Source organism: Urocampus carinirostris, chromosome 16 (assembly GCF_059441175.1).
Source record: "Urocampus carinirostris isolate Australia breed hairy pipefish chromosome 16, RoL_Ucar_1.0, whole genome shotgun sequence".
In the NCBI taxonomy this organism is placed as follows: domain Eukaryota; kingdom Metazoa; phylum Chordata; class Actinopteri; order Syngnathiformes; family Syngnathidae; genus Urocampus; species Urocampus carinirostris.
The window spans coordinates 19,307,482-19,326,485 of NC_142364.1; the positions used below are offsets into that span (position 1 = coordinate 19,307,482).

Here is a 19,004-nt window from a genome sequence, read left to right on the forward strand (position 1 = left end):
TTTTTTCTTAAATTCCATTTTAATAAGTGCAAAACAGAAACAGATGAGCAAGATTCTCTTTAAAAAAGCTTTTGCGCATTACATAAATAATCATCTCAATATACGTTCATTAGTTTTCCAAACCGCATTTTTTCACTAGGGTCGCGGGGCTGATCTCAAAACATAAACCAGACAAACAAAAACGACAAATTGAATACTGTAACAGAGAGTTTGAGGGGAAATGTGTGAAAAAAAATGCTGCAAGTATCAGTCTCAACTGCCTGTGTGCACGTTTGAGAAACTAACTAAAAAAAAATGCTGGTGTCTTTAAGCACAAAGAAAGCCAGGCACACAGAACTATTCGTTGACTCCTTGCCAGGAGTATTCACATCCAGAGAGATTTGTTGATAATGAGGGCAGAAAGGACCCAGGGTGATGATAATGCTGAGAATATCGGGTGCTCATTGTGGAAGCTGCAAGGGGAGAACATGTAAAACAACGTCAGGCAACTAGATGAGGCTGTTTGTCTTCTTTTCTGTTGTACTGTTTTGTAATCACTACACAATAGTCTGAGCTCTGTTATGTTTATTTCAGTTCCGTTCAGAAAATGTATTGTCATTGTCAAAAAACAATGAAACTTCGTTTAGAGCATCCAGTCACCCATCCTTCCATCCATCCATCCATCCATTATCTGCACCGCTTATCCTCAGTAGGGTCGCGGGGGTGCTGGAGCCCATCCCAGCTATCTTTGGTCAGTGGGCAGGGGACACCCTGAACTGGTTGCCAGCCAGTCGCACGGCACACGGGGACAGACATTTCGCTCACTCATTCACACCTAGGGACAATTTGGACCGGCCAATTAACCTGACATGCATGTTTTTGGAATTTGAGAGAAAACCGAAGTGGCTGGAGGAAACCCACGCAAACACGGGGAGAACATGCAAACTCAGCACAGGAAGGCTCGTAGCTGGATTTTAACCCATGACCTGAGAACTGTGCCGCGCATGCGCTAACCACTGCGCTGCCGTACCAACTTCCAGTCATCCATTCACATTTAAAAGAAAATACATACATCAATTATCTACACCGCTTATCCTGAGTAAAGTCGCGGGGGTGCTGGAGCCCATCCCAGCCATCATTGGGCAGTAGGCAGTGGACACCCTGAACTGGTTGCCGGCCAGTCACAGGGCACACAGGGACAGGCAATTCACTTGCTAGGGACAATTTGGACCGGCCGATTCACCTGACATGCATGTTTTTGGAATGTGGGAAGAAGCTGGAGTGCCCGGAGGACACCCACGCAAACACGGGGAGAACATGCAAACTCCACACAGGAAGGTTTGAAAGAAAATACAAAGATCCATAAATATTTAGAATAAATATAGATAAAACCCCAATACCTATAGATCACCCGATATACACATTAAAAGTAAAAGTGTGTTAGTTACTGAATTTTATTTTCAAAAGAATGGTTTATTGGATTTTGACTTCAAAACGCAGTTGAATTGTATTATTTGATTCAAGTATTTGAACTTTTTGTTTTAAAAAAGTTTGGACGATTAATAAAATAAGTTCCTGGTAGTATACAAGTACTTCATTGCCAGATCAAATTGTTTAAATGTTAATTAAAAGCCTGCTGACAGACAGCTCTGATCATTCTCACTGAACCACCAGGCTGAAGTCCCAGACATGAACAAACTGGAAGAACAGGCCGAATCAGGCTCTTATTATCTGCAATGATTTAATTTTATTGGCGTAATTAAATTGGTGATTAAAATCAGGTATATGTCTGCACTTTTACTATAATACACATATCAAAACGGGAAAGGCTCTTTCAATTAAGGATGAAAGTCTGATCTAAATTATTCATATGCCAAAGCGAGCACATAGATTGGTCCTCTACAATGTAGAGTGTAGATAATTAGCGCATTCCATTTCCAATTTATTATTTAAAAGCATATTTTCTTTTGATTAGCCAAAAAACATCCTCTCTCCGCTGTTTTATGCTGACATTGAAGCCATTCTATTGTAGAATTATTGACTAAGCCAACTCATGGCATTTCTATGGCTGCTTAAAATTAACAAACAGTAGACTAACGGCAGGGAAGCTAAATGGGAAATTATTTGAATGTATTATTTTTGTGTTATTTTTTTCTATATTTTTCTAAAACATATGAGTCAGTTGAAATACAAAATGGGGGGAAAAAAAGTACCTCGTTATCCAGCTCATCCTGTGGGGCGTTGTGGAGTGTATGACAAGAAAGAAATAATAGTTTAGTTTTAGACCCACAATTAGAGATCATACACTTAATGCGAGCACAATGGTAAAGTTTATTTGGATTTATTGTGCAGTAGGAAATAATATAAGCACTTACTTCTTCATAGTCAGGTGGGAGATCAGAACGAGACTCGTTATCTACAAAATCAAACGCGTCATGAAAATTTGCAGATGTCGAAAGCTTTCGTGATAATTCACACTACAAATATGAAATAGTATTTCAAAGATAAAAGAAAAATGGCATGTTCTCACCTAAGAAATCTGTATATCCTCTCTCTCTCCATGGCAGTAGGTTGAGGCGCCGCACATTGTTGCAGCGTATAAGTTGGTTTCTGTTGGATCTGAGACGAAACACATCTCTGGTGACGGAAGTGATGCCCGTGTTGTCGCAGATGATCCTGCCCAGGGTGGCCCTGGACAGGGAAGCTCTCTGTCTCGCCGAGAAGACGCCGGGGTTCTCGTACCACAGCCTTTAGATTTTTGGTGAGAGCTTTGTTAGTTGAGGTACGTTTGATCCATCCATCCATCCATCCATGAGACTGACCTATCGCCCTGGCGGATCTTCTGGAACTGGGTAGCAATCATGCAGGCGAACAGAGGACCAACACGTCCGCCACGGACAAATGGCTCAGCCACGCCCCCCAACCAGACGTCAATGTTAGCTGGAGTCCCATAGAGTTGCAGGAGCCTTTGGGCCAGGTCGGAATTGTTCAGGACCCGAGCAAGCTCGGCCTGGTTCCTTGGTTCCGACAGGTTACAAAATTTGCGCCATGCATTGTAGCCTAGAGAGGGATTGAGGGGTGATAATGTGATAATGACACATGAGAAAAAGACACAATCAAGACCTCTGAAGGACAGCATGTTTATTACCTGGCAGGCCGTGGTCACGCCCCCTCTGCATGTTGAGAGATCCCAAGTCCAGAGCCAGGTTGTGCAAGAACTGGAAAAGTCTCTCCCTCAGAGCATCCACCATCATGTGGTCTTGTGTGTTCAGTTTGGCAGGATTGCCAAGCATACCACGCAGTAGGGAGTCGATGCCACCTGAATAGTGACGGACAATTTGAAGTCTTTAGATGAGCACGGCAAAAATTATGTTATTTAGGATGATTAATGGAGGTGTGCTAGGTGGTTTCTCTTTTCTGTTGGTATTATACAAAATCATACATGGATTTGCTCCCTCATATCTTTCAGATTTAATTTCCCCCTATCTTCCGTTCCGGAACCTTCGCTCTGAAAATGCTGGTCTTCTAGCGATCCCAAGAGCCAAGAAGAGAACCGCATGATGAGGCTGTTTGTCTTCTTTTCTGTTGTGGAATGCTCTGCCCCTTAAGATGTGTTCTGCAACCTCAGTGGAAATGTTTAAATTTAGGCTTAAAACACACTTCTATTCTAATAGCTTATGGATGACCTGCATTTCCTGTTGACGACATCTGTGTATTAATTGTTATTACAAGATCCGTTGCAGCCTGGTCATCCTAGAAGGGGGATTACCTCATGTGCGGCCCCTTCATTTTCCTCATGTTGAGTTTTTTTAATTTTTCCTTGCCCTCATGTAGGTTTTAGATCAGGGGATTGTGTAATAATAGTCTATAGTTTGCAGTAATCTGTGGCCTCTGCAGCCATTTGAGACTCCTTGTGATTAAGGGCATCACAAATAAACATGACTCGACTTTTGTTCTGCAATTTCATTAACTGTTATGCTGCCATCGGGCATTAATTGATTAACTGCCTTCGACTGCAATATAAGTCAATGGGGTCTCAAATGAGCTCCAAACGTCCATTCCGTTGTGAATGTCCAAGAATCATACTGTGTTATAATGGGCATTGTGCATAAAAAATGTATTATTTTCACAAAGTCCCAAAACCTTAGCATTATGCTTTTCTATAAAAAGATCACATTACACTGTTTTGCAATTAATTACTTAGCTTTAGATCAAAAGTGGCAAAGTATATTCCCATTTATGTGTTGAAAAACAATCTTACAGAAAATTTTGTTTATTTTTCAAATATTGATAGCAAATAATACTTAAAATGAAATAAAAAATCTACCTTTTATCTAAAAAATCAGATTGAATAATACAATCGAGTTTGTTTCCAATATTCATAAATAATTTAATTAAGGTTAGAGGACTTTTTAAGGAATTTTCAAATTTTGAGTATGAGCTCTAGAAAAAACAAAATATAAACAGCAGTCGTTTAATGTTACTTGAATGCTTTGTCAAATATTTTGACTTGTTTTTGACAGTTGGGAGCAGATAATTTTGTATTATCCATAACAACAGAAACCGAGCATCACTTTTTTGTTTCTCATTAGTGCTAAGGGCTAACAGTTGAATATGCATTTCTTAAATAACAAATGGTAAACGGTGTGTAGCGCTTTTCAAATCAATGAAGACCTCCCAAAGCGCTTTACAATGTGCTTCACACTTACCCATTCACACACACACACACACACACTCACACACCAATAGGGAGTCAGCCATGCAAGGCGCCTACCTACTTATTGGGGGCATTAGGGATTCAGTGTCTTGCCCAAGGACATTTCGACATATATCACGGGAATCGAACCTGCGAGCTCTTAATCCCATGACGAGCGCTCTACCTCCTGAGCTAACATACGGTTATAAAAGGCTCAGTCGACCATTAAAACATCTGCCATGTATAAGGGGACAGGGTGATTCACATACATAAATTATAGTCTCATTTTAAAAATAATTTCAAAAGAATTGATCATGGACTCAAAGACACTTATAATGTCAATGTTTTCTCATTTCTCGGGGCGGCAGTAGCTCAGGAGGTAGAGCGCTCGTCTTGGGATCAAGGGATCCCAGTTCGAATCCCGGCTTGTCCGTGTTACATGTCGAAGTGTCCTTGGGTAAGACACTGAACCCCTAATACCCCCAATAAGCAGGTTAGCGTCTTACATGGCTCCAATACAAGGCTGCTATTGGGAAATGTGAAGCACACTGTAAATGCTTTGGGAAGTCATTGACTTGAAAAGCGCTATATAAATGCAGATCATTTCATTTCATTTCATTTCATTTCATGCCAGTGTGAAATATTTCTCCTCGAAAATCGCCCATCACTGTTGAACAATTTTCAGAAGCAGTCCGTGGGCTACTCAGGTGTTCTTGCGGGGATACCTGGTTGCCCGCGGGCACCACGTTTGTAACCCTTCCAATAAAATATTTCATGTAACGTGTAAAAGAAATGCGAGTTAGCCTTAACTATTGAAATGACAAAACCTTGTGAGCGTGAACCCAAATGGAATACTGCAAAGAAGTCTTACCCCATTGGAAAAAAATGTGTTATTTTTCAAGTTTTACTATCTTTTGTTTTTCTAGTACAATAAGAGGATGCATACTTGAAATAAGCCAAATTGTCTTATATAGTTAGTGGTTGATTGCTTTGTGGTTATAAAATTGTCTATCAAATGCTAAATAATATAATTTTTCTCATCTTAAGACGGATTTTTCTAATTTTTTTCCAGAACCCCGCCCAAAAAATCTTCAAATAAGAAAAAATGTACTTAACATTGGCAAAATGTTCTGTAAATGGGATGCGATTTACGTTATTTGCAGTGTATTATTGCAGATTATTTAAAACACGGCATATAAACAGAGAACTTTGACCAGACACACCTACAATCTGGGCAATTTAACCATGTACTGTCTCAAATTCCATTCATATACAATAACTCACCCTCAAATACGATTCTCCAGGGGGTAAAGAAGGCCTTGAACAAGGGGACGTTGGGGAATTGATTATCTTCTCTGTAATCCGGGCCCAGGCGGGCCAAAGCGGGCTGAATGGCCAAGTGAGCGAAACGGTAGGCGGCCGTGGCGAAGACGTTGGAGATGCTAGGGTCCACGTTTGGGTTGTAGCCGGGATAAGGCCCCAGCAGCCTGCGCATGGCGTCGTCGCCCACAATGTGTGGCAGGTAGTCGCGGATCACAAACACCTAAGACACATCGATAAGCAGTGTTTGGACGAGCGTGTTACAGAGAAAATGGTCCCTGGAACGCAATTACTTCTTTCGGTAAAGATACTGTACAGTCACGCGTTATCAATAACATATTGTAACATTACTGTTGTTACCACATGGTGCGTTGCTGCGTTATTCCACTACTCAATAGACGCAGATCAGACTTTATTCTCTCTTACGTTGTCATATACAACACTTGATCCATCACTAAAGCCAATAGAAAGGTGGGCTTGTTTACATTTAAATACAAAGTACAACTGAACATAATAATGGTGGCGCAGTCTCAAGCAAAGACGCTGAATTTCTTATCATGGAGATATTCTCCATACCATATACACTTGCAACCAAGCCAAGTTTCCAACTATAAAATAAAATGGTGGTTTGAATCCCAGAGACAAAATGTAGATGGAGTGTCTCAGCTAAGTGCGATTGCAAAAGCCAAGAAATATAAAGGTTTCACTCCCTCCACAGGTTAAAGTGCAATATCCCGATTGTATTATTTTAAATATGAGTACTTTACATTTATGGTGAATTTTTTAATCTGTTTTCTGTTTATTAGTCTTAATATTGTGTATTTTGCCAACCGTTATTTGGTTTAAACAATACAATGATAACAAATGTGATTCGTCTTCTGATTCTGGTGTACACGTTTTCCTCTATTCATTTCATTATGTTACTATTTTAAAACAATTTAAGAGGGTCAGCTTATATTGTATTGTTTATTTAAATAATTGAATGATTATTTTAACTTATTTTTAACTTAAATGCAGTCTATTGTTGATTGGATGAAGTTTGATGATTTTATGATACGATTGATTTTTTAAAAATTTTAAATAAGACACTCAGTATTTGAGTAGCTGTTTCACCAAGTACTTTTTTACTTTTAAGTCAAGTCAAGTCATGCTTATTTGTATAGCCCTTAAGTCTCAAAGGGCTGGATAGGCTATTACAGACTACAGACTATTATTACACCATCCCCTGATCTAAAACCTACACCAGGACAAGGAAAAACTCAAAACCTTAGCATAATAATAATGATCGAAACAACAAACAACAGTGCGCAACAATACTGGTCTTCAAGTACTCTATAAAAATGCTTATCACTAGCTAGTTTTGGGGTCAATGCGATTCTCGACAATGCATTTCATTTCATTATTACTGCGTGCTTGTTTTTTCCAATTACAATGATAATTCAGTTTTTTTTTGTTTTTTACCACTATGGGGGGCTTAATAATAAACTCTGTCCCTTCACATCAAAACATATACTGTAGTGTTGATTGGTTAAAACATAATGAACCAAACAGACAAACAGTTTTAAAATGCAATGTCCCGGTTCTAGGTGCAATACCCCGGTTTAAAGTGCAATATCCCTTACTTAAGTCATTATTTGGATGACTACCTTTTACTTCTAATTGAGTCATATTATTCAGAAGTAACAGTACTTTTATTTGAGTAGAAATTTTGGCTACTGTAACCCACCTCTGCTTGTAACTATAACTAATGACTAATAAAGAATTGAAAAGTAATTTGGAGACGTGACCATAAAATTGTGAAATGAACAAGACCTGTGAGTAAGCTCCCATGATCTTGCGGGCCTCTTGATAGAGCGTTTCACTGTCCCATTGCGGGTTAAGCCTCTTCAGAGCACGAGCTAGCCGGTTGTGTTCTCGCATGAACAAAGTGTGGAGGCTGGTGAGACCGACGTTCTCATCGACACGGATATCACCTAGAAGAAAGAAGAACAAAGGTTCATGTGACCATTCAGGTGACCATATTTCATTTCATCATCATCATCTTGTCCAAAAATGGGACATTTAGATGCTGTGACTCAGGACCGGCCCAAGTCTTTATCGAGCCCTAAGCAAAATTAGATTTGGGGCCCCCTATTACTTGATAATTTGCATACCTACTAGAACTCATTTCATGCTCTACTCCAGGGGTGGGCAACTATTTGTATTTAGGGGCCGCATGTGACATGTTATACTTCTTTTAAACAGATCAGTTTCATCAAATTGGTTTTGAAATGACCCCAATTAGAGCAAAATAGTATATTAAGTCCTTGTTTTAAGCACTTCATTTGTTGTTTAGTCTTAAAGTATAACTGCAGTTTTTTTGTTTGAGTATTTTTGAAGTCGGATTTTTATTTGTGTTTTGTAGTTTTTTTGTGGCTACTGTAGTTTTATATTTTTACTATTTTTTGTAGTATTTCTGAAGTAAATTTACGTAGTATTTCAATAGTAGTATTTTTGAGGTACTTTTGTTGTATTTCGAGAGTAGTTCTTTGTTGTATGTCTGTAGTATTTTCGTAATAGTTTTGTATTATCACAGTCATTTTATGAATATAGTATTTTTGTAGTATTACAGTTGTATTATTCTTTAGTATTTTTGTACTATCTCTGTTGTATTTTGTAGTATTTTCATAAAAAAATTATATGTGTAGGATTTCTGTGGTATTTTTGTAGTACAGTGTTACTGTAGTTTTATTTTTGCTGTATTTTTGTGATATTTCCATAGTAAATTTATTGTAGTATCGCTACAGGTGTAATTTGCAGTATTTCTGTTGTAAACCTCTTGTAGTAGTATTTTTGTAGTAACATTTCTCTAGTAGTATTATGTATTGTTATTTTAGTATTTCAGTAGAAGTATAATTGATGTATTACCAAAGCGGTATTTTAGTAATATTTTTTTAGAGTTCTTGTAGTACTTCCATAGTAGTATTTTTCGAGTAAATAATTCTGTAATGGTATTTTGTACCTCAAAAACACAAAATGTTATTTTCTTCTTTTTTAACCCATTTTTTGGTTCTTTTTTTCTTTCTTTTGCTCATTTTTGCTTTCTTTTTTTTTTCATTTCTTTTTTTCTTTGTGATAGGCTAGGCACAGAAATGACAATAAAAATAGTCAACTTTGGTCACTTTGATTCTCCGTAATAGATGTTCTTACTTGTACTTTTTAACACTCGATTTTGGTTGTACCACAAAACACAGCAACATCTATTGGTCATATAACACAGTGTTCAGCAGCCAATGGCCTGCAGACCGGCCTAAGGTTGGCATTGGATGCCACGGGAATCAAACCAGGATCGCATTCTGTTTGTATTTATATTGCTTATTTAAGGATATTTTTCTTACTTCATTTAAGAAACCAAATAAAATATATTTAATTACTTAAAGGGACACGATTTAATATTTGACCACAACATGTCGCTGTATTGAGTAGCGCAACTAAAAATGAGTGCTAAAAATCACAAGGAAGAATATATTTATTTGAGAACAGTGGAACATTCTTATCCAATGATTTCTTGTGGAAAACACAATTTGGCCCTACCTCATTCAGACCCTGGCTCCAGTGACCCCCATGTAAATTGGATCTAAGACCCCTGCTTTAATTCAAGTAATTTTGCTGGAAGACGACTGACCTGCGATAAAACAGGGGACCTCTCTTGCGTTGGTGTTGTTGGTGATGCGCCCCCTGGTGGCGCACATGTTGACCTGCAGCGGGTGAAAGGGAAGCAGCTCCCGACCGTTATCGGTAAACTCGGAATTGACAAGCAAGAGTCCATCTGAGTTGAGATCACGGAGGCTGAGGGCCAGCTTGGTCTCGGAACCGTAGACCTGGCCCAGGTCCAGGAAGGCGGTCAGGGCATTGATCTGCTCGCGCTTGTTTGGCTCTCCTCCGAAGTTGTAGGCCGAGAAGCCAGTCCCGCAAGCCGGAGCTGACCTGAAGGAGGGGATGCAGCTTTCGGGGCCAGTAGTGGGCAAGCGGGGGTCATTGGGAGGAGCCTTAGAAGGGAGCAGACGCCAAATTGAACTCACTCATTACCCAAGATGGTTTTAAACTCATTTATCCATCCATCCATCCATTATCAGCACCGCTTATCCTCAGTAGGGTCGCGGGGGGCCTGGAGCCCATCCCAGCTATCTTCGGGCAGTGGGCAGGGGACACCCTGAACTGGTTGCCAGCCAGTTTCAACTCATTTAGATTTAGCTTATTTTAAGTATTTCTTTCTAATATACGTAAAAAAAGTCAAATGTTCTTTCATGTGCTGGATACAATACATTTGCTTATTTTGGGGATGTTTTCCTAACTTCATTGAAGAAACGACAACAAAAAACGAGTGCAAAAAGCGAAAGGAAGAATACAAACTACAAAGACTCAAAGTGACCAAACTGCAAAAAAATGTTGCCCATTCTTACAAGTTACCTCTCGGGAAGCGTCACATTTTGAAAAAAAAAATACAATTTTCTCGACATATGATCTTTAAAAAAATCTGTTTATATGATAGCTCATGTATTTTTATTTGTATTTCTGTAGTACTTATGTTGTAGTTCAAAATTACACTTTTTGTTGTATGTCTGTCGTATTGTATCATTACAGTAGTTTGATGATTATAGTATTTTCATAGTATTACTGTCGTATTATTTTTTTAGTATTTTTTTTACTATCTCTGTTGTATTTTGTAGAATTTTCATGAAAAAATGTTTGTTGTATATCTGTAGTATTTCCATAGTATTTTTGTATTGCAGTGTTACAGGAGTTTTGTTTTTGTAGTATTTTTGTGTTATTTCCATAGGAGAATTTTTGTAGTATCTCAATAGGTGTAATTTGGAGTATTTCTGTTGCAAACCTTTTGTAGTAGTATTTTTGTAGTATTATTTCTCTAGTAGTTTTTTATATTATAGTATTATGTTTGGGTATTTTTTAGTATACCAGTAGAAGTATAATTGATGTATTGTCAAAGCTGTATTTTAATGGAATTTTTGTAGATTTTTTTGTAGTATTCACATAGTATTTTTGTCATATTTCTTTAGTATTTTTGTAATATTACTGTAGTTGTCTTTTTGTAGTACTTTGGGAGTAAATAATTCTGTAGTAGTGTTTTGTAATATAGTATTACTGTAGTATTCTTTCAGTAATTCTATACTATTTTTTTTTTTCAGAATGAAAGCAAAATAATATATGAGGTCCCTGTTTTAGGCACTATATTTGATATTTAGTTTTGTAGTTATTGTGTAGTATTTTTCTTGTATTTCTGTGGAAGTATTTTTGAGTGGACACACAGTGACAATGGAGACCAAAAAAGTTAGCCACTCTTGGGGGCCCCCTAGTGGCTGCGGGGCCCTAAGCAGCCGCTTAGCTCGCTTTTGCCTTGGGCCGGTGTTATGCCGAGACCGGCTCTGTGGAGAGGGATGGGCGCCACCAGGCTGTATCTGCCCTAAATACACCGAAGGAAATGATGCCCTTAATATTGTGGTTAAGGGATCCAACTAAACATTGTTTTTTAAAATAAAAAACGTGTTTTTACCAGTAAAAGCTCAAAATAATACCCCATATTCATTTAAACTGGGTAAAATTTGATACAATGAGTTATGTGACGTATTCAGCGTCAGCAGAAAATCTTACTTACTTTCAATGATTTTTCTTATCCTAAGATATTTTTAGCTTGTTTCTATAAAAAAAAGAAAAATCATACTTAAAATATTAGTATATTTTTGGTTATTCCAATCAGGGGTAACCAACCTTTATGAAGCTGAGCACAACTTTTTGTTACTTATTAGCATAAATGGCAACTAATTAAATGACTACTTATCACGTGGATGCTAGTATGTTGTTACTATGCTTTTACCAAGTTGTAATTATTAGATGTTGAGTTAAAATAGCCTCAGTTAACCACTATAACATGAAGCCAGTGAGAAAACAAATTCCCTGGAAAATCACAATGACCAATCACTGTTGAGCTATTTTCAAAAACTGTTAGCAGGCTACTCAGGTTTTTTTAGAGATACCTGGGTCCCACGGGCACCACGTTGGCGATAATGATTCGTATGAATGTTGTCTTTTCAGTGATTTTTTTTACCAGTAGGAGGCACTAAATAATAAACACTTTTCCTGTTAGCCTAAATCAGGGGTCACCATCCTTTTTGAAGCATTAAGCTACTTTTTGCTATTTATTAGTGCAAAGGGAACCCAGTTTTGAGATGAATTTCTAAACTAATAACTTATCTTATACAACCTACTCTTGTTAATATGTAATTATTGGATTATTTCATTTATTTGTTTAAATGTATAATTTTTACTCAATATTGCATTGGAATATTTGTATGTAAATGTATTTTGTTCAATAAAGAATTGGAAAAAAAACATAAGCTTGCTTGCTACCATACATAGTAAGCTAGCTAGCCATTTGATGTTATCTGTGCAAAACTGACCAAATCATTTCATATAAATGCTTTGTACAGTTCAATTCAGTTAAAGGAACTGTTCATTCTGTACTACCAAGCGCACCTAAAAAACAAAAAATGGCCAGAAATTTGGGCCGTAAATTCAGATTCAGATTCAGATTCAGATCTACTTTATTGTCATTCTAGTACACGTGTATACAGAACGAAATGTCGATGCATCTGACCCCCACAGTTTCCTTGAATGTACAGATATAAATAATGTTGTATTGTATTTTGGCTACGTGTAGTATTTTACCATAGTGCCGATAGTGCAAGAAGAGTAGCTAACCAGATGTGCAATATGGGCAGTCAGGTTAACAAGTCAGGTACACAGTAACATTAACACTGTAACAATAACGCTGTAATTACAATAGTGCAGAGAGCAATGTGCAAGGAGTGGCAAGCTATAAAAAAAACTGCCAGTAGTGCAAAAGTCAGATTAGCAGCCGTTTAGATTTAAGTTAACTATATGTTAGATTGACCATTTAACAGTCTAATGGCCAGGGGGACTAGACTATTGCGGAGCCTGGTGGTCCTGCACCGCACACTGCAGTACCTCTTCCCAGAGGCTAGCAGAGTGAACAGTCCATGATACAGTGAATAGAATCGAAAATGCATAAATACAATGAAATGCTTCATGTGGTAACCTTTTATGAAGCATATGTTATTATTTCAAGTAGGAAGGAGAGAGAAAAAAGGACAGAAAGAAAGAGCTAAATACAGATGAATAGAGAAGAAGCAAGGGAGAAAAGAAAGCAAAAGAGAGAGCGAGTGATAAAAAAAAGATAAAGGAAAGGAAGAAAGAAAATGGGAAAATAAAGAGAGGTGGACTGAGAGAGAAGGAGATAAAGATAAAAATATAGGAAAAGAGAAAAAGAGAGAGAAAAAGAAAGGGAGAGAAAGAAAAAAGAGAATGATACAGATAAAAACAAAGAAAAAGAAATAAAGAAAAAGAGGAGAGAGAGAAAGAAAGGAAGTTTAGAAGAAATAAGGAAGATAAAAGGAAAAAAATGGACAAAGAAGGGAAAGAGAGAAGAGACTACAGAGAAAGACAAGACAGGCAGACAGAAAGAGAAGAGCGGTAATTAGGCACAATTTGACTCATTTTTCTAAAAAAAACAAAAAAAACCCACCATAACCCAGTACTGGTGAGCTACTTTCATAACAGGTCCGCCGGGCACCAGGTTGGAGACCCCTGCTATAATTATTCTTATTTGACTAGATAAACAAACTAAAATGTCCCAAAACTAGGAAAAAAAACCAACAAATACTTTGTTTTTATCTTTGACTTTTGGCGACTGACCGGGATGGGGATGCACGGCTCGGTGCGCTCGCAACTCTCATCGCAGTTGATCCCGTTGCTGAAAGAACGGATGCTGGGCGAGAAGGGCGAGAAGGTGAGATCGTGGTCGTTCCATTGGCCGTACGAAGTCACCATATGCGAAAACTCCCCGTCGCTGACCACGTCCTCGTCCCTCGTGCTCAGAATATTATTAGATACCTGCCGCACCTGAGAGCGAAAAACCATTCTTATTTTCATTTCAGTGAGTTTGTTAGGAGCGAGATTCTGGATTCTGAAGAGCACCAATGGGAGCATGAAGTTGTTGAAGGTCCGGTTTGGCTGCCATCCTTTTGGTTCCGAGATGCCGTCGTCATATTCGGCCGGGAGCCAACGGGTGAAGGGGGTGTTGGAGGCTCCCCAGCGGGGGTTCATTCTGAAAAGCAGTATTGGTAGGGCCGTTCTTAGACATTTTGGGTGCACAAATCCATACTTGTCAACCTCCACGGCACCATGCCCTTACAAAATGTTGAATTTTCCCTTCCAAAATACAAAATAATCTAACACCATATTTTTTTTCAAACGTGTTTATTTATGTAGTTTAACAAGTTATATTGTACATGTGTTTCGTTATATCATATATATTGTTGATTAACATTTTGTTGTGAGATACTGAGTTGCTCGACATGAATAAGGTTTATTATAAAAAAGGTTGAAAAATTAAATATCTTGGACGTTCACTGTAGAAGGAAAAAACACATGCAAATATAATTAAGTAGAATAATACATTTTCTTATTCAAATTATGAATTCATTTTCTGCATTAAATGATTGTTGGTAATATACTGATTAAAGGAATAACCACAAACCTGTCTTTTTTTTATTTTCTCCTTTAATACTTCCTTCTTTCCTTAACTTCTTTATACTATACAATATAATAATTCGTAGTATAATGCATTAAAGCAAGTGAGCCGTTTGAGAGCCGGCTCTCTTTAATGAGTTGAGCCGAAAAAGCTGGTTCTCTAAAAAGAGACGGACTTCCTTTCACTACATAATGACCACATGAAATAGAATAGAATAGAATAGAATAGAATATGCCTTTACGCATGCGCACAGTAGCATCAAACCGCTCGCTTCGTTTGCAAGGAAAAAAACGATACAGAGATAGAGGCTACCGCGGCGAACTCGTTTGACTTGATTGATTTGCCGTTTCGTGATAGTCGGTGTATATCGGGTGGCACCCATAATTGACAAATTTGCGTTTTCCGTACAGATTTTCTCCTACATCGTACACGTCTCAAAATGCATAATTATCGTACTTTGTACGGCAAAAACGTACAGGATGACAGGTATGACAATTCCAAAACTTTCACTGTCAGTCTGACACTGAGAGTGAAAGCACGCCTCCTAGTGACACTTTTCACTATCTGCCCAACACTATCGTCCACTATCTGAGTTTAAGGGCTTTGTTTTTACAATTTTGTAGTATTCTGGTGTTTTACATTGTGATAAATACTTGAATAAACCGTAATCAATCTCAAGTTTTGTTCCCAGTGCTTTTTCTTCTTCGTTTTTTTAATACGCACACTTGTTTTGATACCAAAGGCGGTCGCGTGAGACTCGCATCTAATTGGCCAGTATTCGCCATATGAGCCGACAAAGAAATAAATCGAACCAAGGAAAGTGCGCCCTTTAAAACAGTCCGCCAAATTGATGTAGAAAAGAGTGGGCATAAAAATGAGAGAGTTAAGGAAAGGCAGTGAGAAAGACAAAGAAAAAGTGAGAAAAAAAGGAAAAAGTGAAAGAGAAAAATGAAAGAGAGAAAAATAGGAAAAAGGAGAGAAGGAGAGAGAGGGTGAAAAAGAAAAAAGACAAATAGAAAAAAGGTTGAGAAAGAGTTATTGAAAGAAAAGCGAGAGAAAGAATTAGAGAAAGAGAAAAAGACAGTGAAAACAAAGAGAAAGTGAGAGGGCAATCAGTGAAAACAAAGAGACAGAGAGAGAGAGAGAGAGAAAAAGACAGTGAAAACAAAGAGAGAGAGGGAGAGAGAGAGAAAAAGACAGTGAACACAAAGAGAGAGAGAGAGGGAGAGAGAGAGAAAAAGACAGTGAAAACAAAGAGAGAGAGAGGGAGAGAGAGAGAAAAAGACAGTGAAAACAGAGAGAGAGAGAGAGAGAGAGAGAGAGAGAGAGAGAGAGAGAGAGAGAGAGAGAGAGAGAGAAAGAGAGAGAGAGAGAAAAGAAAGGGATTATTATGAGTTTTTTGTAGTTTAACATTAACTACCGGCAAGCGACGTATGAGCTTCATCTCGTTTCTTTTTGTTTTTTCTTTTCTCGACTCCAAAATCTTGTTACCGTGGCCATATTCGCACAGGTGTTCACCAAATTGCAAATGAGGCATAATCGAACATACCACTTGGGAGGGGGGGAGCGCACCATTAGACTGGGGATAGGCAGGGGCGCAAATCAGATTCCCCCCTTTTTCTCGGGAAATTTGGTTTATGCTGCTTTTGTATTGTTTAACCATATTAGGGCATATTATTAGCACTTTGTCCTTTTTCTTTTCTTTTGGTGCCCTCCTGGGCACTTGACGCGTTATATGTGATTGCGGGGCTACGGCCCTGAGTGTTGGGCACGTTACTTTAAAAAGGTAAATGAACTAATTACTCACTACGTTTCCCCTAAAATAACTGAATTGCTCTCTAGTAAAAGTAAGTAGTTGCCAGGGAAAGGAAGTATTTCTGTTACTTTAAAAAAGTTGTTGTACGTCGAAGAATTGGAAATTCAAGATGACATATACAGTAGTTGTGGTATAGAACCTTGTAATGTTTTTGCACCAAGGGCAACACAATTGAACGATATCATGAAATAACTGAGCAGTGTTCCCTCTAAACTGCGCGCGTGCACAATCGCGCACTGCCTGCACATTCTCAGCGCACAAGAAAATCTATCCAGCGCAATGTTCCCTCGAAGCTGCGTGTGTGAGTTTTTCGAGAATCGGCTTCTTCGGCTCGGCTCCATAAAAGGAACCGGCTCTTTCAGGTCCTAAACGGCTCTTCAGATTGTTTTTGCTTCTTTCATCCCTATATGACCAAATATTATGTAAAATTATGCACAAAATGACTTAAAGTAAGGGGGAAAAGAACAACAACAACAAAAAAATACCAAAATGAAAAAGTAGTGAAAAGCTGAGAAAAAAAAGAAACAAAAGGAAGAGAAGAAAGAAGGAAAAATTCAGAAAAAGCCAGAAAAAAAGAATAGAAATAAACAAAGGAAAAAATGTAAATAGAGAACAAAAAGAAAAAAGTAACAGCTAGGAAAAAATAAACACAATGAGACTTTTTTTAAAAGGAATTAAAAAAAAATAGAAAAAAAAACAGGGAAAAAGAAGAAAAAGTTTGTGTTGGATTCAAATAATTTCCAATTATACCAAGTCAATCATGTTGCCAACATTGTACTTCCACTAAAAAATGTGATTAAATACAGTTGTGTATCGTACTACTAATGATTTAGTTGCCACACTTGGGATTGCTGTTGCTCACTGTTGTTTCAAGCGTTGCTCACCGACTTTGTGTGAACGCTCAGACCCGTGGAAAATCAGAGGGAACATTGACTATGAGCATGAACATACAAACGCAAAAAACGTAAACACACAAAACGATCGTAAATACACACAGAACGTACGTAAACGCTTACAACGTACGTTAGTACACACAAAATACGTAAATGCTTTGAAAATGTACGTAAATACACACAGAACGTACGTAAACGCATACAACGAACGTCAGTACACACCATACGTGCGTAAATACACACAGAACGTACGTAAACGCATATCACGCACGTAAATACACACAGAACGTACGTAAACGCGTAAAACCTATGTTAGTACACACAAAACGTACGTAATAGTGCACAAGAAAACGTACGTAAAAACAAAAATAATACACGTACTATACGTATCCGCAACAGAGACCAAAATTGTTTACAGTAAAGCATTCAAACCCATCTACAGTAATCCCTCGGTTATCACGGGTAATGGGGACCAAAACCACCCGCGAAAAGTGAAAATCCGTGAAGTAGCGACGCCCCTTCAAAAATGCTTTAAAAAAAATATATATATATTTTTTAATTATTTTATTTTATTATTATAATTTTTTAGACCCACGGAGCTCTGAACCTGCGAACGTGGAACTACGAAGTATCGAGGTCCCACTGTATTTTCTTCACCGCTTATCCTTACTAGGGTCGCGCTCTTGTAATGGAGGAAAAATTAGATTACCATCGTTACGTGACTCCCGACACTGGCCATGTTCGTTATCAGAAATATTGAATGTAGCTTTTGTCAAAAACGTCGTAAACCTGCCAAGTTTTATTGCTGTTTTGACACCACATTCCTAACATTCCTGGCATTCCAGGTTAATGATGTCAACCTATTCACAACATTCCTGAACTTCCCAGCATTCCTGTAATTCCACTTGAATTATGATTGTTTTAGGACCCATCAGAATAATAAATGAAGTCAAGTTATATATTTATTTACTCAAAAGACTGAATAGGCTACCATATAACATCCCGATCTGAAACCTGCACGAGGGCAAGGAAAAACTCGGCAAGAAGATGCCACAGGTAATCCCCACTTTCAGGATGACTAGGCTGCAATGACCCGCCTTATCTACACAAATGGCTCGATAAATGTAATTATATGTTGAATGCCAAGAATGCCATGGACAGGGGTTTAATAATTCATACACTTACGTTCATAAATCATAATTCCATAGTTACATTTTTGATAAATATGACAGGTCATGAATTGATAAAAAAAAAATACATATTACAGGTTGTAAATGAATCATATTTCATAAAAATATTAAGAATTTTAGGAATATGGGGTCAGCTGAATTTGACCCATTATATTTATGCTAATTGCTTATAGAATTATGCTTTATGAATTTAATTGCATTCTTGGACCACATCCTGGTCATTCCTGACATTCCACATATACTGTAACTTCATTCGTAAATCATAATTTCATAACTCTTTTGTAAAAATATGCTGTGTTGTAAATAAATGAAAATTCATAAATATGACATATCATGAATCAAAATTCATAAAGGAATTTTATAATGTTGGGAATTTCAGGATTTTTGAGAATGTTGTGATATCATGACCTTGAAATGCCAGGAATGTTAGGAATATGGGATCCAATTAAGTCAAACAAGCAATAAAACCTACAGTATATGCATTCTTGGACCCCATCCCGAT

General features: G+C 37.8%; 1 protein-coding gene and 1 long non-coding RNA gene across 2 annotated transcripts in view; one reads left to right on the plus strand and one right to left on the minus strand.

The window, feature by feature from the left end:
• Positions 1-19,004, minus strand: part of mpx (myeloid-specific peroxidase) — a 26,004-nt gene continuing 7,000 nt past the window's right edge. The window contains exons 6-16 of the mRNA XM_088355610.1: positions 14,048-14,177; positions 13,766-13,972; positions 9,660-10,023; positions 7,808-7,968; positions 5,960-6,218; positions 3,128-3,298; positions 2,802-3,039; positions 2,510-2,727; positions 2,355-2,395; positions 2,193-2,210; positions 1-452 (exon numbers count right to left, since the gene is read on the minus strand). Of these exons, the coding sequence (XP_088211736.1) occupies positions 441-452; positions 2,193-2,210; positions 2,355-2,395; positions 2,510-2,727; positions 2,802-3,039; positions 3,128-3,298; positions 5,960-6,218; positions 7,808-7,968; positions 9,660-10,023; positions 13,766-13,972; positions 14,048-14,177 (1,819 nt within the window). The 3' untranslated portion in view covers positions 1-440. The remainder of the gene's footprint in view (positions 453-2,192; positions 2,211-2,354; positions 2,396-2,509; positions 2,728-2,801; positions 3,040-3,127; positions 3,299-5,959; positions 6,219-7,807; positions 7,969-9,659; positions 10,024-13,765; positions 13,973-14,047; positions 14,178-19,004) is intronic.
• The window catches only part of LOC148350549 (uncharacterized), a 13,039-nt gene continuing 10,384 nt past the window's right edge, over positions 16,350-19,004 (plus strand). Inside the window, exon 1 of the long non-coding RNA XR_015853016.1 lies at positions 16,350-16,389. This is a non-coding gene — a long non-coding RNA (uncharacterized LOC148350549). The remainder of the gene's footprint in view (positions 16,390-19,004) is intronic.